This window comes from Martes martes (genome assembly GCF_963455335.1).
Source record: "Martes martes genome assembly, chromosome: 12".
Classification (NCBI taxonomy): domain Eukaryota; kingdom Metazoa; phylum Chordata; class Mammalia; order Carnivora; family Mustelidae; genus Martes; species Martes martes.
In genome coordinates this window covers 59221275-59247811 of record NC_137900.1, presented here as the reverse complement: position 1 = coordinate 59247811, position 26537 = coordinate 59221275, and the positions used below count along the sequence as shown (strand labels likewise).

General features: G+C 49.2%; 2 protein-coding genes across 6 annotated transcripts; one reads left to right on the top strand and one right to left on the bottom strand.

The window, feature by feature from the left end:
- Window positions 1-22: 22 nt before the first annotated feature.
- Window positions 23-9699, top strand: MYORG (myogenesis regulating glycosidase). Of its 5 annotated transcripts, none has more exons than XM_080819950.1 (4): window positions 225-364; window positions 3747-5857; window positions 7597-7788; window positions 9215-9699. In XM_080819950.1, exons 2-4 carry the CDS (start codon window positions 3820-3822, stop codon window positions 9478-9480), a joined length of 2496 nt encoding a protein of 831 aa, XP_080676076.1. In that variant the 5' UTR covers window positions 225-364; window positions 3747-3819; the 3' UTR covers window positions 9481-9699. The 5 variants fall into 5 exon arrangements, with proteins under 5 accessions (XP_080676079.1, XP_080676076.1, XP_080676077.1 ...); XM_080819951.1 differs by having other exon boundaries at window positions 289-364; window positions 3747-5878; window positions 7702-7788; XM_080819949.1 differs by having other exon boundaries at window positions 289-364; window positions 3747-5878.
- A 2871-nt stretch (window positions 9700-12570) lies between these two features.
- Window positions 12571-24796, bottom strand: NUDT2 (nudix hydrolase 2). The gene is made up of 3 exons (XM_080820657.1): window positions 24650-24796; window positions 15128-15268; window positions 12571-13155 (listed from the first exon to the last, which is right to left on the bottom strand). Exons 2-3 carry the CDS (start codon window positions 15252-15254, stop codon window positions 12839-12841), a joined length of 444 nt encoding a protein of 147 aa, XP_080676783.1. The 5' UTR covers window positions 15255-15268; window positions 24650-24796; the 3' UTR covers window positions 12571-12838.
- Between the last annotated feature and the right edge of the window lie 1741 nt (window positions 24797-26537).

The following is a 26537-nucleotide window of genomic DNA, read 5'->3' as shown; positions in this document are numbered from 1 at the left end:
CAGCGGGGGCGGACCTGAAGGCAGAGGGCGGAGCCAGGAGAAACCCTGCTGGTGGCGGGTCAGAGTTGTTCCGAGGTGGGCACAGAGCAGTGGGAGAAAGGTGGGGGCGAAGGGGTGGGACCTCAAGTCTGCGTGACAATGTGGGAGGAGGGCTCGAGCGCCAGGGGCGGGGCTGGACGCCGAGGCCCGAAGTGAGACCGAACGACCGGGGCGTGGCCGAACAGCAAGAGGGCGGGTCCCGAGGAGGGCCTCCGCTGTTCCCAGCTAAGCAGCGCCCCGCGCAGCGCCGTAGCAGCTCAACTCCCGCTAGCTTGGAGGGAATCTTCAGGAGCCTCCCTTCGTCCCCATTTCTGGGGTCACTGCCGTGAGTGAGCCCAGGGGGAGGACTTGGGGGGTTGCTGAGGAAACACACTTCCTGAACTTTTGCTCCTACTGAATGAGTAGGGGGTACGAGCCTGGACACCTGGGCCCCTCCTCAAGCCGCGGTTCCCAGCGGGCTGCCGGCCCTTTGACCTCAGTCTGTCCCTTCGGACATTGTAGCTGTAGCGCTGGGGTGGGGGTGGAGTATTCCAGGCTGTAGGCGCAGTCACTTGATCCCCTCCGATCCCGTCCTTGGGGAGGGCAGGAAGATGGGCTGGATCGAGTTGCCTTTGACATTTCCCCCTCCCTGGAATTATGTTCTACAAACGACTCGGTTTGGCATGGCCTCCCCGCTTTGGGGCCGGGCCGGGCCCTCCCCTTCAGATCGGGCTAGAGCCTGGCAGCCAAGACCGAGCTTGAGTGTCAAGTGGGGAAAGGTTTGGCTAGGACAGACCCCACCTGCCGGCATTAGCCTGTGGTTAGCCAGATGACGGAGCCGGCAGATTACAGGGGTCTCTCGCTCTGTTAACACGGGAACCACAGTTGTTCCTCCACAGCCCCAGTATGAGATGCCATTAAAATTGCCCTTTTCCCACCCCAAGGAGCCTTTCTGGAGCAAGCAGCCTCACCAGCCAGGCTTCAGTATGAGATGCCATTAAAATTGCCCTTTTCCCACCCCAGAAAGGCTCCTGCCTTTCTGGAGCAAGCAGCCTCACCAGCCCAGGCTTCACTATGCACACATCCACCTGCTGGGGCACCTGTCCCACCCTCTGACCCACAGAGCTCCTTTCCTCTGCTGCATTCAGACTGCCAGTCAGACCATTGTCTCTCATCTAAAAATTGTGCTGCAGAGAGTTAAGATGGGATTTCGGATTTAGGCAACCTTGCCACCTAGGAAATTCAAATAGTTTCCTTTTTCTGTTTGGACAAGTTTCTTCATCTGTAGACTAGGCACTATAGCTATGCCTCTTAGTCAGTATTATTGTTAGCGTTGGATGCTGTGGTGGCACAGGGAGACCAGCACAGGGCCTGCATGGAATGGGTTCCCAGGACTGTTAGCCCCTGTCCTTCAACAGAAAACCTTGGAATCCTAGAACATTAAGATTCTCAGAACCTACTGGAAATGGCTTTTGAGGTCATCTTGGTGGCCTCTCCATGCCCCCAGTGTCATGAGATGAGCTGACTTAGCATGAAAGTTTCTGTCCTCTTCAGATATGGACCCTTTCCCCTTATTCCCTCAGTGCCCCGAATGGGGCCTTGTTTGTCCTGAATGAATGAATATAAATGTATGGCAGGTCTGGCCTGGGCCACCTGAGGCCTTCTTTGGGTTCTGCTTAGCTTGAGGGCATCAGCTAAAAGCTTGTGTGCATTCTGCAGGAGGGCTTTTCTAACCTGTACCCTGGTTTCTAACCTGTACACTGGTAGGGGATGCAATAGAGGAATGGGAGGAATGAGAGGCAGGGAGTAGGAGGCTGTTCCAGACAGCTGTTCCAGCTGGAACTGACCAGCTTAGAGATTTAGAGAGAAGGAGCACAGAGAATGAAGCCCTGAGACAAAATTGTAGTGAGCTGTATATTGACATCTGGGATCAAAATTCTGGTCTGCACCTGTCATTCTTTTTTTCTTTTAAGATGTTTTATTTCTTTATTGGAGAGAGAGAGATCATGAGCGGAGGGGATGGGAAGAGTGAGAAGCAGACTCCCTGCTGAGCAGGGAGCCCAATGTGGGACTCAATCCCAAGACCCTGGGATCATGACCTGAGCCAAAGGTCAGGTCGCTTAACCAGCTGAGCCACCCAGGCACACTGCACCTGTCATTCTTGAAGATAGTCTCTTCATGGGAGAGGTGGGGGAGGTGAGAACCCTGAGAGTTCTGGCATCTCCTTGGAAGTAGCTGAGGACTTAGAGACAGACACTGGCATCTGGGAGGAGGCTAATTACTGTTTGCCAGTCTCCCTCTCTCCTTCCTCCCAGCTGGAACAGATGGGCAGCTGCCTGGCTGGCAGCTTGTATATCTGTGTGTACACCTGGCTGGTGCTATTTCTTTGTAGAACTCTGCCCTGAACGCTGAGAGGTGGTCAGTGGCCTTGGGCAGCAGATTAGGACACACATCTCCTCCCCCCAAATCTATGGGTTTTTTGCAGTCATATGTTTAACATATAGTATATGAGGGTCTATGTTTGCAGTAGGGGGTGTCTACTCGTTGGAGAGCTGATAGGTTGGGGAGAGACATTGGCTCAATGTGGGTAGGTGAAAGTTCCTAGAGCAGATGGCTGAAGGATTTAGGTTAGGGAAAGTATAAGTTTGGTGGTCATAGGATAGGCCTGGTTGTAAATGGAATCAGAAAGGCAGATGAGACCACATCATGCCTTGACCCTCAATTGCAAAGCTTATACTTCTGAACTTAAACCTAGGGATCATGAGCAGCTCTCTAAAGTAGGAAGAGATATTGTCTCATAAGTGCTTTAAAAAGATTGCCATAGTTGCTGTGAGCAGAAGGCACTGGGGCAAAAGAAGGTGGAAGCAGGGAGGCCTATTGGGGAAGTACTGCAGTGATACATGGGAGAAATGACAGTGCCCAAAGTAGGGCAGGGGCAGAGGAGAGTGACTGTGTAGTGGAGACAAAGCCAAGAGGTAGCCAGCCAACAAATGTGTTGCCAACAGGAGAGCAGGAAGGTTGGTAGAGAAATGGACTTGGTGATCAATTGCTGAGAACAGGGTGGAATTTGAGAGCAGAGAGAGAGTGATCTGAGAAGTCACCATGGCCCCCATGCTAAACTTTTTACCCCAGTCCTAATGTACAAACCCAACCCTGCCTCTCTCCAAACCAGGCCCATGACTGCATCTGGCTTTGGGTATCTTCTCTAATCTCCAGATTTAATCTGGCTTTTGACTAAAGATTAAATTCCATGCCTAAGATGTTCCCCCTTCCTCTCTCCTCTCCCCCTGCAGGGGCAGGAAAACCAGCCCACTGCCCTGTTAAAGATCTTAGAGAGCTGGTTGGATTATCTGCCCTCTCCCACCATTGCCTTCTCCAGACCCCTTGCCTGCTCCTCAGCCTGAACTGGCCCAGGCATGATCCACCTGGCTAATTCGGTGATCCTAGACAGCTCCCTGACCCTGTCTGGGTTGTTTCTCTACCAGGAAAATGGGGATGCATGCCATCTGCCCCCTCCATTCAGAGTCCTAATTTTGGAAAAAGCTCATGCTAATGAGGAAGAGTGGTTTAGACACAAATAGATGGTCCTGGTAAGGGTCAAGCCTTTATGCCCAGACCTTACATCCTAGTAACATAACCTTCCCAAAATATACACCTCTTTCTGATACAGCAAAGGGAAATACTACGGAATGAGAAACCTCAGTTCTACATCTCTCTTCCCCTTTCAGAATCAGGCAGTCCAGGTTCAGATGTGCTTTGTCAGGTGGTCCCACTGCCCACTCCTTCCCTAACTGGGGACTGATGCCCCAGAACCCTCAGGAGAAGAGCCACGCCTACCCCCGCCGCCGCCCTGGGAGTCACGCGGACCATAAGAGCTCCAAGGCCATCGCAGCCGCAGCTATGTACACCTTCTTGCCTGATAACTTCTCGCCTGCCAAGCCCAAGCCCTCCAAAGAGCTGAAACCACTACTAGGCTCCGCGGTACTAGGGTTGCTACTGGTGTTGGCTGCAGTGGTGGCCTGGTGCTATTACAGCGCCTCTCTACGCAAAGCAGAGCGCCTGCGCGCCGAGCTCCTGGACCTCAACCGAGGCGGCTTCTCAATCCGCAACCAGAAGGGCGAGCAGGTCTTCCGCCTGGCCTTCCGCTCAGGTGCGCTGGACCTCGACTCCTGTAGCCGCGACGGCGCAGTCCTCGGTTGTTCTCGCACCGCCGATGGGCGCCCCCTGCACTTCTTCATCCAGACTGTGAGGCCCAAGGATACAGTCATGTGCTACCGTGTGCGCTGGGAGGAGGCGGCTCCAGGGCGCGAGGTGGAACATGCTATGTTTCTGGGCGATGCAGCTGCTCACTGGTATGGCGGTGCTGAGATGAGGACCCAGCACTGGCCCATCCGCCTAGAGGGCCAGCAGGAGCCGCAGCCTTTCGTCACCAGCGACGTCTACTCCTCTGACGCCGCATTCGGAGGCATCCTCGAGCGCTACTGGCTGTCATCGCGTGCAGCTGCCATTAAGGTCAACGACTCAGTGCCCTTCCACCTGGGCTGGAACAGCACGGAGCGCTCGCTGCGGCTGCAGGCACGCTACCACAACACGCCCTACAAGCCACCTGCTGGCCGCCCTGCCGCGCCAGAGCTCAGCTACCGTGTGTGCGTCGGCTCTGACGTCACTTCCATCCACAAATACATGGTGCGGCGCTATTTCAACAAGCCCTCGAGAGTGCCGGCCCCCGAGGCCTTCCGGGACCCCATCTGGTCCACGTGGGTGCTGTACGGGCGTGCCGTGGACCAGGACAAAGTGCAGCGTTTCGCCCAGCAGATCCGCCAGCACCGATTCAACAGCAGCCACTTGGAAATAGACGACATGTACACACCTGCCTATGGAGACTTCGACTTCGACGAGGCCAAGTTCCCCAATGCCAGCGACATGTTCCGCCGTCTGCGTGATGCCGGCTTTCGCGTCACGCTCTGGGTTCACCCGTTTGTCAACTACAACTCCTCCTGCTTTGGTGAGGGAGTGGAACGCGAGTTGTTTGTGCGCGAACCCACCGGGCGGCTGCCCGCGCTTGTGCGCTGGTGGAATGGCATCGGCGCGGTGCTAGACTTCACACGCCCGGAGGCTCGAGACTGGTTCCAGGCGCACCTGCGGCGGCTGCGCTCGCGCTATGCTGTGGCCTCCTTCAAGTTTGACGCAGGCGAAGTCAGCTATTTGCCGCGGGACTTCAGCACCTACAGGCCGCTGTCCGACCCCAGTGTATGGAGCCGACGCTACACCGAAATGGCGCTGCCCTTCTTCTCTCTGGCGGAGGTCCGCGTGGGCTACCAGTCACAGAACATCTCATGCTTCTTCCGCCTAGTGGACCGCGACTCTGTGTGGGGCTATGATCTGGGGCTGCGCTCGCTCATCCCTGCAGTGCTCACCGTCAGCATGCTGGGCTACCCGTTCATCCTGCCTGATATGGTGGGCGGCAACGCAGTGTCTGAGCGCACAGCGGGTGGTGGCGAGGTGCCCGAGCGCGAGCTCTACGTGCGCTGGCTGGAGGTGGCCGCCTTCATGCCCGCCATGCAGTTCTCGGTCCCACCCTGGCAATATGATGCCGAAGTGGTGGCCATCGCGCACAAGTTTGCCGCCCTGAGGGCCTCGCTTGTCGCCCCGCTCTTGCTGGAGCTGGCTGGTGAGGTCACTGACACAGGAGACCCCATCGTGCGTCCGCTCTGGTGGATTGCGCCCGGTGATGAGACGGCACACCGCATCGACTCGCAGTTTCTTATCGGAGACACACTGCTGGTGGCACCAGTCCTGGAGCCGGGCAAGCAGGAGCGAGACGTCTACCTGCCTGCAGGCAAGTGGCGCAGCTACAAGGGTGAGCTTTTTGACAAAACCCCAGTGCTGCTCACTGATTACCCTGTCGACCTGGACGAGGTCGCCTACTTCATCTGGGCATCCTGACCCAGCCCAGGACCTAGGAACCCCAAAGGCGTAGCTCCTGCCTTCATGCAGGCCTTTAGCCCTCCATCACAACCACACCGTGTATCCCCAGGAAGTCCCCACCTCTGCACCACCCACCAAGCAGGTGCTGACAGAAATGTGCTCCAGCCAGCCCCCGGGGACAGGTGAGGGGGCGCAGAAGCAACTTCCCATTCTAAGGCTCAATCCTAAAGACCTTTTTCCCTCCACACTCACTCCACTCTGCAGAAACCTATTTCCTGAGATGAAAGAGAACCCAGAAGGAAAATATCAGCTCTCTTCCTGTTACACATGATTGTGTTTTGAAAGCACAAAAAGAAACTTTACCCTCCATCCTGGCCTGAATGGCCATCTTTGCCTTTCTGAGGTGGGGACCTGATCCCATTTAAAGTCCCAAAATAGCCCCCTGCTACACTTAGAAGGGCACGTTCTTGATGTTGGAAGCCAAGCCCAGAGTTCCCAGCAGTGACCTGAAGTGTGGCTGACCTGGTCCCACTCCAGCTAGGGAGATGGGATGGAGGTATCTGGGCAGCAGGCAAGGAGGAAGGCAGTCCCATCCCAGAGGACAGGAAGACTGGGCAGAGCACGGAGCCATCATTGTTGTCCCTCATTTGTGAAGAGACTCCTAACACTGCACTTAACCCATCTATGTAAACACATGGGCTCAGCCCTGGGCCAGGGCCATGGCCTACCAGGCAAAGACTTGCAAGGCCATGCAGGCCAGAATTGGTGCCTTAACTCAAGAAACTTTGTGTGTGTGTGTGTGTGTGTGTGTGTGTGTGAGAGAGAGAGAGAGAGAGAGAGAGACAGACAGACAGACAGAAAGAGAGACAGGCACCATGTTTTCCTGAATCTGTGGAATAAACACAACACTTTTGAAGCTGGATAAGCCTGGAAAGAGGGGCAGGGAGCAAATTGGAGGTTTTGATTGTTGAGCTGGTCCCCTCCTGGTTGATGTCCCTGGGAATATAGTAGCAAATAAACAGCCCTTTCAAGATCTCTCAGCTGCTTCACTCCCTGCATACATGGCAGGAGTGTTCTTGTGGTGGTGGGGGTGGTGTGCTTCCGCACAGGAGCTCCACAGGCACATCAGCACCTGTAAATACCCATACAGGGTAAGCTCTTTCATTTCAGCCATTTTCTCTAAGAAGAGCAGCCTCAGCCAGAGTGAGTTGTTCCTGCCTTTGCAGCTGAGTCTGAGGAAGAGATGGCTTGCCAAAGTGGGGAGGTGGGAAACACGGCAGGACTCAGCTTCCCTCAACCCCTAAAGAATGCATCCTTTTGCCCACTCCTCCACCCCTTCTCTTTGCCCTATGTGAAGAATGCCTAATGAAAGTTCTGGGGCTCTTTCAGAGGTCCATGTTGACTCCTGATTCTACCACTCTCATCTGTAAGCTGTGTGATTTTAAGCGAGCCACTTAACCTTGTTGAGCCTCAGTTTCCTCATATGTAAAATGGTGATGATAATGCCTACCTCCCTGGTTGTTGTGGGAATTAGAAGCACTGATGTATGTAAAGTGCCTGGCACGAGTAGGTGCTCAATAAAAGGTAGCTATTATCCTGTTATGCTTTTTCTTGGGGGGGTTTGCACAAAAATAACAAGGATTTTTCCAGGCCCTAGCTCATCGCCCAACTGGCTTCCTCTGGGCCTGTCTGTGACAAACTTTTCCCAAACTTTGGTATATAACACCCAGCTGAGCTCTAAGTTTGTGACCCAAGGGACACTGTGGTCCAGGAAAAAGGCAAGAGGAGAGCTGTCTGAAGATGAGATGTCAGGAGCCAGGATTCCTGGGTCTCCAGGAGACGGTGAGTAAATGAATTAGCTTCCTTCTCCTTTTTGTCAAGAGCATCCACCAATCAGTACTCAGTAATGAACCTCCTGGGGCTCTGGCACCCACCCATAGGCTGTGAAGTTACTATAGAGGCAGAACACCGAGGCTGGGCCCTGAGAGGTTCCCTAAGTGCCTGGAGAGCATGACTCTTACTTGAATAGCCCTCCAGCTTTCTGTGCAAGCTGAAGCCAGTTTAACCAATCTCTTGAGCTTTGGTTTCTGCATGTTTATTTTTATCTTTTTTTTTTTTTTTAGGGGGGGAGAGAGAGAGAGAGAAGAGGAAGGGCAGGGGGAGAGGGAGAGAGAGAATCTTAAGCAAGTTCTATGCCCAGCACAGATCCCAACACAGGGCTCCATCCCACAACCCTAAGATCATGACCTGAGCTGAAATCAAGTGTAGATGCTTCACTGACTGAGCCACCCAGGCACCCCAGTTTCTTCATCTTTTGAATGGAATTTCTAGGATTCATTGAGATGTGCCTGTAAAAAAATTTTATGTAAAAATTGTATGTAAAAAAAATTTTATGCAAAAATTAGTAGGCAATAAGTGCTCAATAAGTGGTAACTCCTGAATTTGGGGAGAGAGGGGGAGGTGAGGGAACTGGGCTGGAAGCTACATCTCCCCTATTCTGGCCCCTTCCAGACTTGTCCAGACCCCATCTCTGCCCCATCATCTTGGGCATTCCAAATTTATGTCTCCCTGCACATCTGGATGGGAGGACTGTCTCTATTCCATGGGACTTCCCGCACCTTTGTATGGTCAGGATTTCTCATTTGTCTCCCCTGTACTACTAGGCTGGTTGATGGGGACTGATATGTGGGAATGGGCACTCCTCCAGAGGTAATGGAGAGGTTCAGGAAATCTGGGACTGGGGCCTAATGCCCCCATTCTGTGACCCTATGTACCCTGAGAGTCTACTTTAGTCTCCCTTCTAATACCATATGAATCAGCTGAACCCTACCCATGCCCTCTAAGCCCAAGATGTGTGTCTTCTGAGGGTCTTTGCCCTGTTCCTCAAGATTTGGGTAAAATGTCTCTCACCCTGGGTGGCTCCAGAGCAAGTCTTCTGCTGGTTCCCTCACTAAGTTTCTGGTTGTTTTCCCCTTCCTCAGGTCCAAGGCTAATGGTGACCTCTTCATTCCTTTACCAATTCTAGCCCGGACCACGGCAATGCCCTCCTAACCTTTTCAATTCTTGGACCCTTCAATCTAATCCACATAGAAGCTCAGGAAATCTTTCTGAAATTCAATCAAATCACTTAAGAAAATATCTAAGCTCTGATGTTCAAGGCGTCTAATATCTGAATACTTTTCATACCTATGTTTCTGTTCTACTCACACACACATACTTATGAGTATATTTTGAAAAGCATTTGAAGAAATACTACCTTCTGTTCTAGGAACAGCTGCATGGCCCATCCCTGCAAGGCGAGGCCTGCCTGGACCCAGCCTTGAAGAAAACCGCAGTGGCAACTGGGTGATTTCCTTTCCTGCCATTGTCCAACTCAGTGGGACTTCTGCTGACGCCCTCCCTTCTCTGGCACACACCCCAGCTCCCAAGGAAGAACCTGGTTTTTATCTTAAGACTGGTTATTTACTTCATCATGACCAAGAATCTTTCCAGCAGCTTGAGGGGAAGGGAGAATCCTTTTTTAAAAATTTTTAATGCACTTTACCGTTTTAATGGATTATAGGGGAAAACAGAGGCTGACCTTTTTTTATATTGAGATATAATTGATAGAACATTATATTAGTTTCAGGTGTACAGTGTAATGATTGGATATTTCTATGTATTGCAAAGTGATCATCATAGTAAGCCCAGTTAACATCCATCACCATACATAGTTACCAAAAAAAATATTTTTCTTGCAATGAAAACATTCAAGATCTACTCTCCTGGGTATGTACAAATATGCAATAGTTTTATTAACAATAGTCACCATGCTGTACATTACATCCCCGTAACTTACTAATTTTATAATTGGAAATTTGGACCTTTTGACTCCTTCACCCTTCAGGGTATGGGAGAATTCATGACCTTAAGTGGCAAGCCCTGAGCTTGCCTGGGGTTGGGCTTGGATGAGGAATGGGAAAAGACAGAAGAGGGGGTCCTGTCCCTGAGAATTCCCAGTTTGACGAACAGGAAGAGATTGAGCCTCTGTACTCTGTATCCTTATGCTGTTTTTCCCTCCTTAGCCCCCTTTTTCCAGCAAGACATGAATTGGGAAGGGAAAGGAAAGGGAGGGGGGGGTGAAGGTGGAGTAAGGCACAGAGCTGATCTCACTGGGTACCTACCTATAGCACAACCTGGAGGGGGCAGCAGCGGGCCTGACACAGCCCTCCTCTAGAAGGGAAGGGACAGGTTGGGCCACAATCTGGACCAATAGAGATGTAAGCCTCTGCTCCCCAAACATGGGGGTGCCACTTGGTGGGGGCTCTCATACCTGCACAAATATTTCAGTTGAACTTCTGCCATCAAAACTACCATTATAACTTCATTCCTTTGGGTCTTCAATTCAGCAAATAAGTGCATACTGTGGGAGTGTCAGGTAGTGTGTCTCGGAGTCAAGAGGGCATTTAAGTTTTCCAGAGCGCACCCTGGTGAAGATAAGTCTGGTAAACGCTTCTTCACCCTTGGGTGGTGGAGGCGGCACTGGGGAAAACAAGTGGAGCTCCAAGAGGAGCCTCTTCAGGTGTAGGTGGGGAAGCAGGATGGTATTTATAGCCTGGGAGGTGATTAGGGAAGGCTTCCAGGAGGACATGCTCTGGAGCTTGGAGGGCCTGGGATTGAAGGGAAACTGTGGTCTCGGTCCCGCATCTCTGGGTGAGCCGGCCAGAAGCAAGGTGGCAGTGCTGCCAGAGCCCAGTCAGCTGGCACATCCGGTTCAGTTTCACTTTCCCGCCTCACCCACCTCCCGCAACAGGCCCTGGTCCCACCCGGCTGGGAGTCCTTCCTGCAGAGACGAGACGAATGTTAAGTTATGGGGCTCCCCTCGCCAAGGTAACTGTGTTTTATTTTATTTTTTATTTTTTATTTTTTTATTTTTAAAAAGACTTTCTTTATTTGAGAGAGAGAGATAGCAAGAGAGGGAACACAAGCATGGGGGAGGTGGTGGGGGGGTAAGAGAGGGAGAAGCAGACTCCCTGCTGAGCAGGGAGTGTGATGAGGGCTGGATCCCAGGACCCTGGGATCATGACCTGAGCCACCCAGATGCCCCTATTTTATTTTAAGGTTTTATTTATGTATTCGACACAGCACAAATAGGGGGAGCAGCAGGCTCCTCTCTGAGTGGGGAGCCTGATATGGGGCTTAACCTCAGGACCCTGGGATCATGACCGAGCCGAAGGCAGATGCATAACCAACTGAGCCACCCATGTGCCCTGCCCTCTACCTTTTTAAGACTCAATTTCCCCAGCTATAAAAAATGAGCAGCAAAATTAGGTCATTTTCCAGGTCCCTTCCAACTCTGACGTATAAGGTTTTAGTATCTTGAGCTTCAACAGCCTCCCATGCTGAGAGCATGGGGCTGGCCAGCCCTTGTTAGGAGGCAGCTAGCCTGTGGTTTGGCACCACTGCCCAGCCGGCATTTATTAAATCAGTGGGATGTGGTCCCTGCTGGCCTGGAAAGAGAACATTAAGCTCCAAAAACTTCCTGCAGCAGGCCTCCTTCAGAGAGCACTGTTCAGAGGGGTGAGGAACAAAACCATTCAGGTCCTTGGCGGTGCTCCAAGATCCTGTTCGCTAGTATTTTTGCCCTGTCTGCACGGAGAACCAGTGACTGAAAACATCTGGAAGCCTGCTAAAGCCTTGGGTGACTTCTCCCTTCTTCCTTCAGGGGTGGCTGTTCTCGACCTTGGTAATCCAAGCTGACCTTCGCCAATGCCCTTTCGCATCCAACATTCTGCACTTCACTGGGCAATAACGCTCTAATAAAATCCACATGAATCCCTCTGCTAACAGCTCCTGGAAGAGCTGGAGGGTCTCACACCTGCCCTGCATTCCTTGAGCCCTAGTAGCAAGGGAAAACAGGGCTGAGACCCAACTCTTGCGCCTCCGGGTCCTACAGTGGAATTGGAGAAAGGGAGTAGGTAGGAAGAGAGAAATGTCAGTGATGAGAGCTTGCTAGGGGTGGAAAAGGCAGCTGCAGGCCAGGAGTGCCCAGGTGGAGTGACAGGGCTGCTGGGTAGCCTAGCAGAGTCCCTCAGGCCTGGGCATACCTCTTGCCGGTGACCTCATTCATGCTGACCAGGTACATGATGACCCTGGGAGACAGGACTGGGCTGAGAATTTAGGGTCCATGTGTCATGGACCCGGTGGTCCAGAGTCCTTTGTTCCTGTCTCCCTCTTGTGACCTGGGATATGTCACAAATTCCTTGGGTCTCTATTTTAGGAAGTGTCTACTGAGCACCCACAACAAACGTGCCTGGTGCTGGAGAGAGGATGCATCAGTGAGTAGAACACACCCAGCTCCTGCAATCTGGCCCCACTCACTTGTATAGTATATCCTGTCCAACTATAGGCCACAAAGTCGCAGGGACACTGGTGGGCTGGGGTCAGAATGCTTGGAAGTTCCACAGGTAGGAGAGACACCCTGGCAATGTCTGCTCTCTCCTCCCCGACTCCTCCATTAGCTTCTCTGGGGCACAGTGTGTGGACCCAGGATTCCCACTGGCTAAGGTCAGAGCTCCATTTCACTCTTTCTCCCCACCACGGGCAAGAGTCCAAGAAATAAAGACAACAGGTGAGAGGGACAGATAAGCTGCCTAAAGTTTATTTATAAAATACAAGGACACATTACAGCGCCTAGACTTTTTTCTTTTTTTAAACTTCTCATTTGCCTTCTTTGCACCCAGCTGAGGCTTTTGTTTGCTCTCCTCTGAGAGTTCTCAGCTGATTTTACTTATCGATCTGTTCTTTGCTACATTGAGCCCAAGACCCACACAACTTTCCCTGGAGCTGACAGTGTTCATCTCGGGAGGCCCTTGAGGATCCTCCTGAGGTAAATGACTCCGCTCTGGTCAGCTCAGGATGCTGTGGAGCAGAGAAACCGGTGTCCTTCTTGGAGGGCTGCCTTCATCTCCTTGAACTGAGCCAACTGGCAGGCCTCATCCAGCCCCAACCAGCGGTAGGCTTGGTGCTCTTGGGAGAGTCGGATCTCCACATTGTAGTCCTTCACCTCGGCCAGCCAGTAGATGACTGTTTTCGGCTTCTCCCAGGCCACATATCTGAGCTCCCTTCTGAAGCCCTCAATGATTGTCAGCTGGTCTGCCGCTATGCCCGCTTCCTCCTGAGTCTCCCGCAAGGCTGTTTCCAAGTCATTCTCTCCTGGTTCCACATGGCCTGGTTAGGAAACAAGAGGAAAAGGAGCAAGAGATAATCTTCAGCAAAGGTGGAATTTTCAGGTCTGATGATTTAAAGATGGGGTCTTTGGTGACTTTTCTAGATGTTGCTAGGCTAAAGGGGGCCTAGAGATGGGTGATATCCTAAAACGCCTAGGAGTGGGGCACAGAGCGGGTAGTGTCTGGACAATTCCTCCTCCGCACCCCATCTTCTCTGCAGAGAGTTAAACAGACCATGTGTTTGGCAAGTCTGGTCTAGAAGACGGCTCTTCAGTGGTGAGAGAGATGGCCTCCCTCAGACCTTCGTTTTCTTATCCTTTGGAGCTCTCCTCATCCCATGTTCTCAGGGAGACCTTTCCCCTGGAGACCTTAAATTGATTTTCTGAAGGAGGAGCAGTTCCTTCTTGGCAGACAGGAGTTGGCTGAAGAGGGAGCACTTTGCCTACAATCTGCAGTGAGGACTTAACACTGTCTTAGTTGGTCCCCGAAGTCCCAGGGCCAACAGGCTCCAAGCCCTGCACTGCGGCACCGGCAGCTGTTTCCAAGTAGCTATCAAGGCTTTTCCAAATTGTTTTCATCTTTTTAACTGAGCAAGGCCAGATTCCAGTTTCACAGGGAAATTCCTGATGGGAACTCAGACTAAGGACACAAGCTGAGAGCCAGTTCTAAGAAAATTTGTTGGCAAGACCCAAACCCAAGGAGAAAGCTGCCAGGAAACTGTTCTAGGAGAGCCTGAAGCTCTGCAGACTGGGAGCAGCCCGTAGTTTTGCCTCTAGGCCCTCCCCGCAAATTCTCAGCCTCCCTGAAGGGGCCAAGAAGGACAGGGAGGGGTCTGGCAGCCTCTGTCAACACATGGTTCCAGTGAGTTGCGGGGGGCCTCCTGGTTCAGGAGCTCCTGGGGAGCAGGAATTGTTAGCTCTTCCCTTCTTGGTTCAGGGACAGGCCTATATCCTAGCTCTCCTCCTTCTCAGGGTTCTCATAGCAGTCCCCTGAGCCAGAGGGGCTGCTGTAAAGCTCCTACAGAAAGCAACCAGGAGTCAGGACTTAAAAACCTAACCTAGTTCCTGGCTTCTGGGGAATTTTCTCTGTACAGCACCTCATGTAGTGGTGTACACAAACCCAGGGAGGTACTGCATGGGGGGCAGGGAGAAAGGGGTGTTGGTGGTGAGAGGTGACACTGATCCTGATGCCCCATCTGCCTCAGAAATGTGGGGAATCTGTGAACATACCCTTCCCAACAGCATCTGTGCTCCATTCTACCCAGCAGTGTGAACTTGATAACCTCTTTCCAGGCCTAAGCAGGACAAAATCTAGAGAGGTCCTTTGAAATCTTTCAGTGAGAGATACTATGCAATATGACTTTGGCGATCAGGAGACAAGTGTGAACATTCCTATTCATAGTATTTGTGACACTTCTGTCCCTCTCTTTCACCTTATTTCTCCTTAGTGAAATGCAAATGTGCAAAGTCTATTTCCTATTCCCCTTTCCTTATTTTCCTCCAATGCTGGATCCTTGTTCACCCCTCTCCCACAGCACTCCCCTTTAAAGTCCCTGCTCCCTTCTCAATGGGTTGCTCATTTGGGGCTCCTGACCTGTAATCCAGTAATGACCCCAAGGTCAAGGCCTTTTCTCCTACCCAGCCATTTACCACAAAGGCTGGCACTCCAGTGAAACACACACACACACACACACACAGCCATTTACCACAAAGGCTGGCACTCCAGTGAAACACACACACACACACACACACACACACACACACACACGTGCTGCTTCTGCCCGGGGATTCAGAGTTGTATTTCCAGCTCCGACCTGGCATGGAGACCATGTATGTCAGAAAGGATCAAAAGCTCCTGCCCACCCTACCCCCTCCTACTGCACAGTCACTGGGATGTAAGCTTTATGGGGGGCCTGATAGGGTAGCTTTCCAAGCAATGCTTGGCACTTTCTCGAGAGCCAACCCCTCTTGCACCTTTGGGAGGAGTCCAGTGATGAATGCCGTCTGACGCCTGCAGCAGTAGAAACTCAATTGCAGGTTTGTCCACCGTGGGAATGAGGCATCTTCGGAAGATGATCAAGCCACATGCTCTCAGGGCCATGGTCTATCTGAGGACTTAACGAAGAAGATGGGAGACATTAGGAAGTTACACAAAACAGGAGGATCGGGGCACCTGGGTGGCTCAGTGGGTTGAGCCTCTGCCTTTGGCTCGGGTTGTGATCTCAGGGCCCTAGGACTGAGCCCCATATCAGGCTCCCTACTCAGCGGGGAGCCTGCTTCCCCCTCTCTCTCTGCCTGCCTCTCTGCCTACTTGTGATCTCTCTCTGTCATATAAATAAAATCTTTAAAAACAAAACAAAACAAAAACCAGGAGGATCCATCCTGGAGGCAGCCTCTGGTGCTGGGGAGTAGCACAGATCAGCTAATGGTGACCTCATCAACTACAGAAAAAGGCAGCATTCCAAGGACCAGTGTGGGGAAACCAGGAATCAGGGACTGATTTGTCAGTGATGGTAGTACCCTGCCCTCTACCACTCAGGGCTGGTGAGTGTATCTTAGGAGACCAGAGATCCTCGGAGGCAAACCCACTGAAACTGGAGAGATGCTGGGAATGGGTGAGATGAAGAACATCATCCTCAAACCGATGATCCCATTTCCCTCAGCCTCCAGCCTGAGTCTGAGGGACAGAGACTCCAATGATGGGGTTTCTGATGGCCTGAGGGGTCACTTAGGAAAGGGAGCTTGGTGTACTAAAAACATTTTTGTTATTGATATTTTTAGTCTTTTACCCATGTTTTAGAATGTTATACATTCACATGGTACAAAATTCAAAGTACAAAAAGGCACACACAGTAGTAAGTCTCTTTCCCACCCAGTGAGAAGCACACTAGCATAGCAGTCAAGAGTGTGACTCTGCAACCTAGGGTTAAGTTCTGACTTTGCCACTTACTCATTGTGTGATTAGCTCCTAAGCCTGTTTCCTCTGCTGTGAGACAGGATAGTAACAGTTCTATCTCAAAGGGTTGCTGTGAGGATCACATGACTTAACTTTTGTAAAGTTAAGTTGTAAAGTTAAGTTTTGTAAAGCTTTCAAACAGTGCCTGGCATCTAATAAGCACCCAGTAGGTTTCAATAGGCATAGGAAAATGTCTGGAAGGATACATATCATTAACAGTGTTTTCTGGAGGATGAGATTATGGCAAGACTTTCATTTGCTAGTCCCTATACCTCTGTATTTGGAAGTTCACAGAGAACATTTATTAATTTTACAATCAGCAATTCAGTAAAGACTGAAATTTTTTTAGTCTTTTTCATTTTAGTTACCTTTTTTTTTTTTTTAAAGATTTTATTTATTTGAGAGAGAGATAGCGAGAGAGCACAAGCAGAGGGAGAGGGGAAAGCAAGCTCCCTGTGAGCAGGGAGCCTGATATGGGACCCAATCCCAGGACCCTGAGATCATGACCTGAGCTGAAGGCAGATGCTTAACCGACTGAGCCACCCAGGTGACTCTTTCCCACCCAGTGAGAACTGGTTACTTCTTTCCATTTCAGAAAAGAACACCACCACCAACAAAAGACAGAAAGGGAGAAGAGTAGGAATATCTGCAGCAGTGAAAAAACAATGCATCATCTGAAGGGGGCATGTCATCAAGGTAACAAAGAATATGGAACATCTCCTATGTAAGCCTTGCTAAAGAAAATGTCATTGGTTCAGTCAACAAATATTTATTGAGTACTGACTATGTAATAAGTACTGTGCTAGGCCTTTGCTCTTAAGCAGTTTATATTCTAATGGGAGAGGCAGATTTTTTTTTAAAGATTTATTTATTTATTTGAGAGAGAGAGAGAGAGAGAGAGAGCACACGCACATGAGCTGGCGGGGGGTAGGAAAGGGGAAAGAATCTTAAGCAGATTCCATGCTGAGCTCAGATCCCATCCTGGGGCTTGATCCCACAACCCTGAGATCATGACCTAAGCTGAAACCAAGAATTGGACACTTAACCAACTGCACCACCCAGGTGCCCTGGAAGAGGCAGATTTTAATAAAATAATTAAGCAGATTAAAAAATAATCGCCAATAAGAAATGTGCTACAAAGGAAAAATGTGCGATTGGTAACCTGACCTTGTCTGAGGGATCAAGGAAGGCTTCCCGGAATAAGAGATGTTTGAGCAGAGAAGTAAAGAGGAGTAAAAGATAAGTTGGCAATGCAAAGGAGGGAGAAAGTGTGTCCCAGGTGGAGGGGACAGTATGGGTAAAGGCCCCGAGGTGGGATGGCAGGACTGAAAGAAAATCAGGTGTCTCAAATGTAGCAAAAGCCTAGGACAGTGGGCCAGGCAGGAAAAGATCAAATCAGTTGGGCCTCATCTGCGAGATTCCAAGGCCAAAGAAGGCACTGGTGGACAGATAGCAGAGCTGATGCACAGCTGGAGCTGGAGGGGATTGTCTCCATGGCTCCCTTGCTGTTACTCAATCAAAATGAGCCTGGGGGCCCCTGGGTGACTCCGTTGGTTGAGCGTCTGCCTTCTGCTCAGGTCATGGTCCAGGGTCCGGGGATAGAGCCCCACGTCTGGGAAATCCCTGCTCAGCAGGGAGCCTACTTCTCTCTCTCTGTCCCTCCCTCCTGCTCTCACTATATCTCTCTCAAATGAATAAAATCTTTTTAAAAAATAAGAGCCAAATGTGCTGCTTTTAAAAGATTTTCAGATATACTTTCAGACAAGTGAAAAAAGTCTGGTTCAGCATAAAATGTATAACACAATCCTGTTTAAAAATTCACATGTAAATTGGTAACAGGCCTTTTTAAAAATTTTATTTATTTATTTATTTATTTGAGAGAGAGAGAGAGAGAGAGAGAGAGTGTGTGTGTGTGAGAGTGCAAGCATGAGCAGGGAGGGGAGGGGAGAGGAAGCAGACTCCCCACTGAGCAGGGAGCCACACGTGGGGCTCAATCCTAGGATCCTGAGATCATGACCTGAGTGGAAGGCAGACACTTAACCGACTGAGCCACCCAAATGCCCTAGTAGCAGGCTTTTTTAAACATTATATTCTAGTTTCCTGCTCTCCCTATTTATGCCAAGAACTTTCCCCATTCTGGAAACCAGAAAGCACCACCCTGTCACCAAAGAACTGGCAGACAGAGATTTCAAATTACTGGTTCTGGTTCAGGTAAAAACAGGTACCTGATCCCCTGCCCTCCTATCAAAATGCTCATTAAGTATTAGCAACTTCCAGATGAAGGGCACCTTGTTCCTGCTTTGTGTACAGTCTCATGGAATGAATGCTGGAATCCCTAGATAAGCTTAGGGAACTAAGACCAGAGGGCAGTGCCCTGCCTGGGACAGGAAGCCCAGAGCTGTACACCATTGCCATCACCCATACACCTTGGGGAAACAAAAGTACCTGGATGGGGAGCCACCTGAGGGGTGGCCATGTGGAACCACTGGAAAGAGGGGAGCAGGCCAATATTTTCCCACGGGGGGAGAACCTTAGGGTAGTGACAAGGGCATATCTAGCAAAAATGTATCTCAGTAGATACCAATGTATAGGGATAACCACATCTAAGAACCAGATGAACCAATAGTTCATCTCAATGGAACCAGAAGAGCTAGAATCATGAGCTAGGATCAGATGTCCACTTTCTATCTATGCTGAGGACCCATGGAGAGGACAGCTGTTCTAGAAAGGCAAAACTCCTATCTACCCTTTGGCTTGAGCCAGCTGTTCTTTAGAATCTCTCCCCTTCCCCCATACACATTACTTCCTACTCATGCTTTCAAAAGCAGCACAGAAGAAAGCTCTTTTGTGAAGCTTTCTGGCTTCTAATCATTCCATCTTCTGGGCCTTTAACATGGCTTGAATAAACTTCTGCAGGGTTTGATAGGAGAAGTAGAACACTATGAGAAATTTAAAGAGTTAGTGTAGGGATTAGATCTTGTGCAATTATGGAAGTTGATGGAGAAATCCATGCAACTCTGTCACCTCTGCATCTGGTGTTGAGGCTGAAGTCTCTATATTTCAGCAAGGCTAGCAAGGAGGAAGGGAGGCTGGATGCGAAGTGGAGGAGAGTAAGGAAACTGGAACTTGTGAAGACAAACCAGATCCTATGAGGACAAGTCGAACTTCTGAGGACAAACCAAAACCTGTGACTTCCTTTCACCATCTCCTAGCTCATTAACGTGGGTAACTTCAAGGAGCTGGAGCCCTTTGCCATACAGCTAAATGTTCATCTGGCCCATCACCCGGACTATCTGCAGGAGGAGATTCAGCAGGAGTTGGGGAGCTGCAGGCCTGGGTGCTTTACCTGGCACCAATAAGATGGACCAGCACATTAGCATCCAAAGGGAGGCACTGCACATGCTTGGTATCCTGTTCTGTCCTTCACAGTGTGCTGGCTGCTACTTCACTTCAGCTTTCCAAATCTTGCACACAATTTTCCTGAGGTTGACCCTAACTTGGAACCATATAGGAAGGGAATCCTGGGAAACACAGTTCCAGCTTAGCCAAGTGGACACAGTACAAAGCCAGCACAAGCACAATACCTAGTCTGGTAAGTCTCAGTCTGTACCTTTGGCAGGGAAGAGCCAGACTACGCACTCTGTCTCCTTGGGACCCAGCACAGCAGCTTGCAACAGATGTTCATGGACTCAACAGAACACTCTCCCCACATCCCACTCAAACAAATGCGCAGGGTATGTTCTGGGATTTTGGGAAACAGCCCAGTGTTTTCCTGAAGAGTGCCATTTACATAAAAGTCAATGGAGCTATTGTTGTAGGTTTTCTGTTTTTCTGGAGACCAAGGAGTGAAACTGTCCTGGGGTTTGAAAGGAGCCAGCTTATAGAGAAACACACACACATACACACACACAGACACACAGACACGCATCATGCACGCTCCAAGTGGATTCAAACCTCAGGGGGTTAAAGAACACAGCATCCAATATGCAAATGTGCTTGCAGCCAGGATTGCAGAGAGGAGAACTCCAGGCTGACAGCAGGCAATTCACACTTCAGAAAAGTGGCAAAGTGCCTTAGGTGGTTAAAAAAAAAAAAAAAAAAAAAAAAAACCCTGAACAAAAAACTCCTCAATGTCATCAGAAGGTTGCAGAAGCTAAGGAAAAGTGCTCTTGCCTTTCTCTAAATATACATTTCCCTTACAGCTTAGGAGATTCAGAACCTAGGTGCCAAAAAATAATTCACAGATAAATGGCTGTACTGATATGTTGTGTTCCAGTGTTTTCATCAAATTAATCAGTGTGCAACTGCAAGCATAGCTCAGCCCCCAAAGCCCTCACAAATATACCTTTAGATACAGAAAGACCTCCCCAAATCCTCTCAGCGTGTTCCTTATAATCTAAAATCCCTTTTGCAGAAATGGTTTCATGCCACTATGTTATCAATGAAGCAGCCCCACTGGGCCAGCTACACTGTGCCAGGTTCTTCACATGTGTATTTTAAATGCTCAAGACAGGGGCACCTGGGTGGCTCAGTGGGTTAAAGCCTCTGCCTTCAGCTTAGGTCATGATCCCAGGGTCCTGGGATCGAGCCCCGCATCGGGCTCTCTGCTCAGCAGGGATCCTGCTTCCTCCCTTCTCTCTCAAATAAATAAATAAATAAATAAATAAATAAAATCTTTAAATAAATAAATAAATGCTCAAGACAAATCTTCATCATAAGCAGGATCGTCTCCAGTTTTGGATGAGGAAACTAGGACTCAAAAAGGTTAAAATACTAGCCTAAGCGCATAGCCGGCCTGTGAATGGCAAGATTTGAATCCAAGTAAGCCTAACTCCAAAGTGTGTATTTTTCCCCCTTCCTCAGTTCTGCTTAAGGTGAAAAAGCAGACCTTAGGGCACAAATGGTCCAGAGAGAGGACATGCAAATAATTTATAAAATTATTTCCAGTTCTAAAATTCCCAGTCTTTGATCTATATTCGCATTGAGGATTTTTAAGGTACCTGGCTGGAATCCTTTCCACAGGACCGGTTTTAGTTAGGGCGGAGGAAGGAGGGAGGGTATGTAGATGAAGGTCCTGGTGCCCAGAGTTGACCCTGGAGAGGTAAAGTATAGCCTGAGGCCCCGAAACTTTGCCTATCTGATAAGAGTTTCTATGCGTCCTCTGCTTTTTCTCTGGGAAGAAGGAACCTCTATCACATGTTCAAAACCATATCAGGTAGCCTGGGGGTTCCCAAAAACCAAGTGTTGGGAATACCTTTAAATGCCAGCCTTGGACAAGCACACAAGCAACTAATTTAGCGTGCTGGTATCCAGGAAAGTTGCCCAGGCCACTCCACGGTGAGGAAGAAGGCCAACTCCGCCTGCCTACAAACAAGTGGCTCTGACTGCTCGGTTTTCCCTCCCTTCCCACATCATAATGGTCTTTTCTGATTCTCCAACTCCCTCCCTTTGGATTGAACAGAAGTGAGGTGCCCATCTGTGAATAAAGCTCCTTCTTATAAAAACAACAAAAAGAGAAAAAGAAAAAAGAAAAGGAAAAAGCTCCCAACTACTGTGAATAAATTGAAACAAAGAAAATGCCTCCTCAATTGGACCTTTTCCTGGACATCTGCCACTCTCTTTTCTCATAGAAACTAACCTGCTGAGTCATCTTGCTATCTTTACTATTTGGCTGAGGGCAGAAACAGGAGATTTCACCTGTAATGGCATAAATATTGGCTTCTAGGATGAGGCCAAAGTCAGACAAGGTTGGAACAGAAATCATTCCTCATAAAGGGGATCTGTTAAGTGGCCTATTAGTGCCATCTGCTGTACAATTCTAGAAAGCAAACATGGGGAATTCTAATATTAGAGCCTGAAGGGATTTACTTACTCATCTAACATCTGTTGAGTGTGTCCCACTTGACAAGCAGTGTGACAGGACTGAAGAGTGGATATGAAGCTATTATAAAGCCCCAGCTTTCTAAGGGTTCACAGCCTCATGAAAGTGGAAGGGACTTAGACAAGCTGCCAGTTTATTTTGAGCTCCATAGGGGTATGTGTAAGATGGAAAGGAAGCAAAAAAAAAAAGTGACTATCTTTGGGTCAAAGGGGCACCCCATAAGGATTCTAATGGATGGCTAGGAATTCACCAGGCAGAATAAAGGTGCAGGCAAGGGGCATTCCAAGCAAAGGGAGGAGTGTGGGCAAAGACCCTTAAGAACAAAATGACATTCCAATGATAACAGTTTAGTTTATATTCTTTGGCAATGAGGAGTAGCTTTTGACTGGTTTTAGGCAGGGCTGGCAATATGGTCAGACTGACATTTTACAAAGACATTCTGGCAGGGTGCCTGGGTGGCTCAGTCGTTAAGCATCTGCCTTCAGCTCAGGTCATGATCCCGGGGTCCTGGGATCAAGCTCCGCATCGAGCCCCACATCAGGCTCCCTGCTTGGCGGGAGGCCTGCTTCTCCCTCTCCCACTCCCTCTGCTTCTGTTCCCTCTTTCAGTGTGTGTCTCTCTCTATGTCAAATAAATAATAAAAATAAAATCTTAAAAAAAAAAAAAAGACATTCGGGCCGCAAGGAAGGTGGAGAATAGATTAGAAGATTGCAGGCAGGAAGACCAACTAACAAGCTTGTTGACAACAGTCCAGATGACAAATAATACAGAGTTAAATTAAGGCAGAGACCCGGAGAAAGGAGAGGAAGTGATGAATTTGAGAGATATCTCAAAGAGAAAACCAACAGTATCTAATGTTTCATTGTCCAAGGAAGAGGGGCGGAGGAGGGAGAGAGAAAGAGAGAGGGAGAGGTTGTTTGGTTTGGGTGACTAGAGAAGTTGGTGGAACAGGGAGTAGAAAGTAAGCTAATGATTTGTTTGGGAAAAGATGAATTTGAAGTGCTGTTGACTACCCACAAGGTAAATGAAAGGATGGAATTATGCTCAGGGATCATCTCATTCCATCTCTTCATTTCCAAAGGTGAAAATTAGCCACTGGAGAAAGATTTTGCTCCCACCATAGAAACCTCTGCAAGTCACCTCCCTCCACTTGGGTAGTCTGCCTGTGCATCTGGTATTCAAAGGATTTTATCCTCCTTCAGAGAGTAAAAACATGGAAAAGGATGGCTAGTTTTGCAGTGAGAAAGACCCAGCTCCCTAATTCAACAGTTATATTTAAGCAAAATGCTTCTCTAAGGCTCATTTTCCTCATCTGTAAAATGAGGGTAACTTCCACTTTACATGATTGTTGTAGAGTTTAAAATAAAAAACACATACATAGGATCTGACATATTAGAAATACGGAGCATATATGAGTCACTTTCACCCCTGTTATCATCAAAGGTCATCAGGAAGCTTCTGGCATGCTCTTATCTTCTATTGATAGTTGAATCAAGAAATGGTTTTTCATATTTCCAGCAAAACTGCTCACCACACCATTATACTCCTTATGCATAAAATACTACAAGATAAATTTCTTTCAATATAAGTACTAGGAAGAAATTCCACTCTTTTGAAAAATGGTTTGCCTTTATTTCTCTGACAAGTTTTGAGCTAAATTGGGTACTTGCAGTTAAGTCTACTGGCCTTGTGAGCTAGTCTATTTGTTTGTTTCTATTATGAAGGTAATAGGTACCATTTTTTGAGGCACTGTGCCACGTGCTTTACTTTCATTATTTCACTTAATTCTCACAACAACCTTCTGAGTCTTTACCACGATTTTGCAGAAGAGGAAAAAGGAAAGCAGCTCTGACTTTCAACATTATTGCTCTTAACCTCGACGCTGTATTAGCGTTTTACATTTGGCTATTTGATTGCATTCAGTTTATTTTCTCTTTCTCCCTCTCTCCTTTCTTTCAGAGATACAATAACAAATACATAAGTGCCAAACCAGGCCATAGCAAAGGAAAAGTAAGTTTTGTTTTAGGTGGTGGGACTCTCGTGTGATTTTTTTTTTTAACTACTGCCATAATTGCCAAGATATTATCAGTTCAATAGATGAAGCCATTAGAACATACAAAATCTCGGGGTGCCTGGGTGGCTCAGTGGGTAAAGCCTCTGCCTTCGGCTCAGGTCATGATCCGAGGGTCCTAGGATAGAGCCTCCCATCGGGCTCTCTGCTCAGCAGGGAGCCTGCTTCCTCCTCTCTCTCTACTTGTGATTGTGATCTCTGTCTGTCAAATAAATAAAATCTTAAAAAAAAAAATACAAAATCTCTTCTGGAAAGCAGACAGGGTATAAAGGGTAACAACAAAGTGAAACTGAGGCCGCCGGTCGCTAAACCCGGAACTCTGGATTCCGATGTCCCACCCCATCACCTTCAGCAAGCGGGCCAGCAAGCTCAGAACCACAGAACCCTCCCCTTTCCCTGTGCACAGAGGAAAACTAAGGTCCTGCGAGCGGCCGGGGTCTGGCCTGCCCACGCCTCAGTGACAGCCTGGTGCGTCCACCCTTGACGGTGCAGCGACGGGAAATTATCCAGTTGCAGATTCCCATTGCTCCAACGCTCAGTTCCTCCGTGGAGAAGAGAACCCAGGGGTCCCTCTCTAAGACTACTCACCCAAAGCCCAGGGCCGCAGGAGGCAGGCCTTGAACAGAAAGGGGGAAGTACGACGACCAATCCCGAAGGTTCGGTTGCGCTTAGAGCGACCAACAGGATAGGGCAAAAGGCCCCTCCACCCGCCTCAAAGATGCCGTACTTTCACTTAGAACTCGCGATATCTTCACTCAAGCGGTTCGATTGGTTGAAAGACGCAGTTTGAGAGTTACGCCCATTGCTTCCTCGGATTCCTGATTGGTCTTCTGGAGAAGAAGGACTCGCACGTCAACGAGTTTCCCCGGTGCCCATTGGTGGATGAGGCGGGGCTGCCGGCGCGCGGGCGCCGGCGCGGGCGTTCGAACCCGCGCTTGGTGGCGTTACCATGGGGATGCGGCCGGGCCGGCGCCTCAAAAGCTGGTGAGTTGACAGCACGCCCGCCAACTTGGGGCTCTCCTGTCTGCATTGTCTTCTGTCCTCAGACAGGGTTGACCGAGGGGGAACTGGGAAGCCACTGAGGTGAGAAATGGTGGGGAGAACCGGGGAGGAGTGGGGTAGGCCTCTGCCCCGCGGGAGAGGGCACTCTGGACGCCTGCCGAGCGCGAGAGGAGGCGGCGGTTGCAAGGAAACCGGGGTTTGGCCTCGCCTGGTTGTTCGAAAGTTTACCTGCTTTCCTACCCTTCATCTCCTTATCTCTGCCTTTTCTTCAGTGATTCTCTCGAGTGCTACTTCTCCCACGAAGCCTTTCTGAGTCTCGAAATCTTGCCTTTGAACCGATGGCCCTGACTGGAACCTTTCTTAGAGCACTTCTCTTCGGCCTTGGGTTATTTGTGTACTTCCGTGAGCCTCATTCTCCTCGTTTCTCCCTTATCATTTAGAGGTCTTTGAAGCAGAGCGACGTCTTTCATTCCCAGTGTCTTACACACAGTAGAGTTTTCAGGAAATTTTTGTTGAATTTAATTCACCAGAAATAGATTGGATTCCTCTCTGTGCACTGCCGTCTTTCCTCCCATTTAGAGGGTTTATTGTTGTTGTTATTATTTTTATGGGACTAGAGGGAGGGCACCCTAATCTCATATTCGGAAGGGCCAGAAAGTCCACCGTGGGCCTTTCCACTGTTTGTGAAAAGGAAAATCTTTTTGGAATGCTTGCTACAACTCTTCTGGCATTGTGGCTTTTAGTCTTAATATCCCGGTGCTTTTATTAAACTCCTTAATGAAACTTTGCTTAAAACAAACCATTCTGTTGTTGCTGAATGCCAGGAGTATCTCAGTTTCTTAGTGACCCACAGCTATTGTCACATTTTAAGAGTGCTGTGAAACGGTTTTGAAACATTTTCTCCTTTGTATTCTCCTTGTAGTCTCCGTGCTTCAGGTGCATGTAGCAGCTGCTCTGGTAGCTATTCCTTGGTCAGCTGTCCGTGATAGAAGTGCATTGCCAAGGGACGCCTGGGTGGCTCAGTTGGTTAAGCAGCTGCCTTCGGCTCAGGTCATGATCCCAGCGTCCTGGGATCGAGTCCCACATCAGGCTCCTTGCTTGGCGGGGAGCCTGCTTCTCCCTCTGCCTCTGCCTGTGCTCGCTCTCTCTCTCTCCCCCTCTCTCTCTCTGAAAAATAAATTAAAAAAAAAAAAAAAAAAAAAAAAAAGAAAGCTGGGCACCTGGGTGGCTCAGTAGGTTAAATGGATGCCTTCAGCTCAGGTCATGATCCCAGAATCCTGGGATCGAGCCTGCTTCTAAAAAAAAAAAGAAGTGCATTGCCAAGGCTGTCGTTTTGTCAACTCATGAGACTATATATGGCCAGTCTGGATTGTTGATGATTCTCATGTGAAATTCGTAGCTCAGTGATGTTTTTAACAAAAGGATTGGAAAAGTCAGGTATAGCAGCTATGTTATTATTACCTTCTTATAAAAG

Excerpts from the sequence above, each read along its gene's own strand:
- MYORG (XM_080819949.1), top strand. The coding sequence starts at position 3,820 with ATGCCCCAGAACCCTCAGGAGAAGAGCCACGCCTACCCCCGCCGCCGC. Across the intron at positions 5,879-7,596 it reads CAAGTGGCGCAGCTACAAGG|GCCCTAGCTCATCGCCCAAC; the intron begins GTGAGCTTTTTG and ends GGATTTTTCCAG. Across the intron at positions 7,789-9,214 it reads TCCTGGGTCTCCAGGAGACG|GAACAGCTGCATGGCCCATC; the intron begins GTGAGTAAATGA and ends CTTCTGTTCTAG.
- NUDT2 (XM_080820657.1), bottom strand. The coding sequence starts at position 15,254 with ATGGCCCTGAGAGCATGTGGCTTGATCATCTTCCGAAGATGCCTCATT. Across the intron at positions 13,156-15,127 it reads TCACTGGACTCCTCCCAAAG|GCCATGTGGAACCAGGAGAG; the intron begins GTGCAAGAGGGG and ends TTTCCTAACCAG.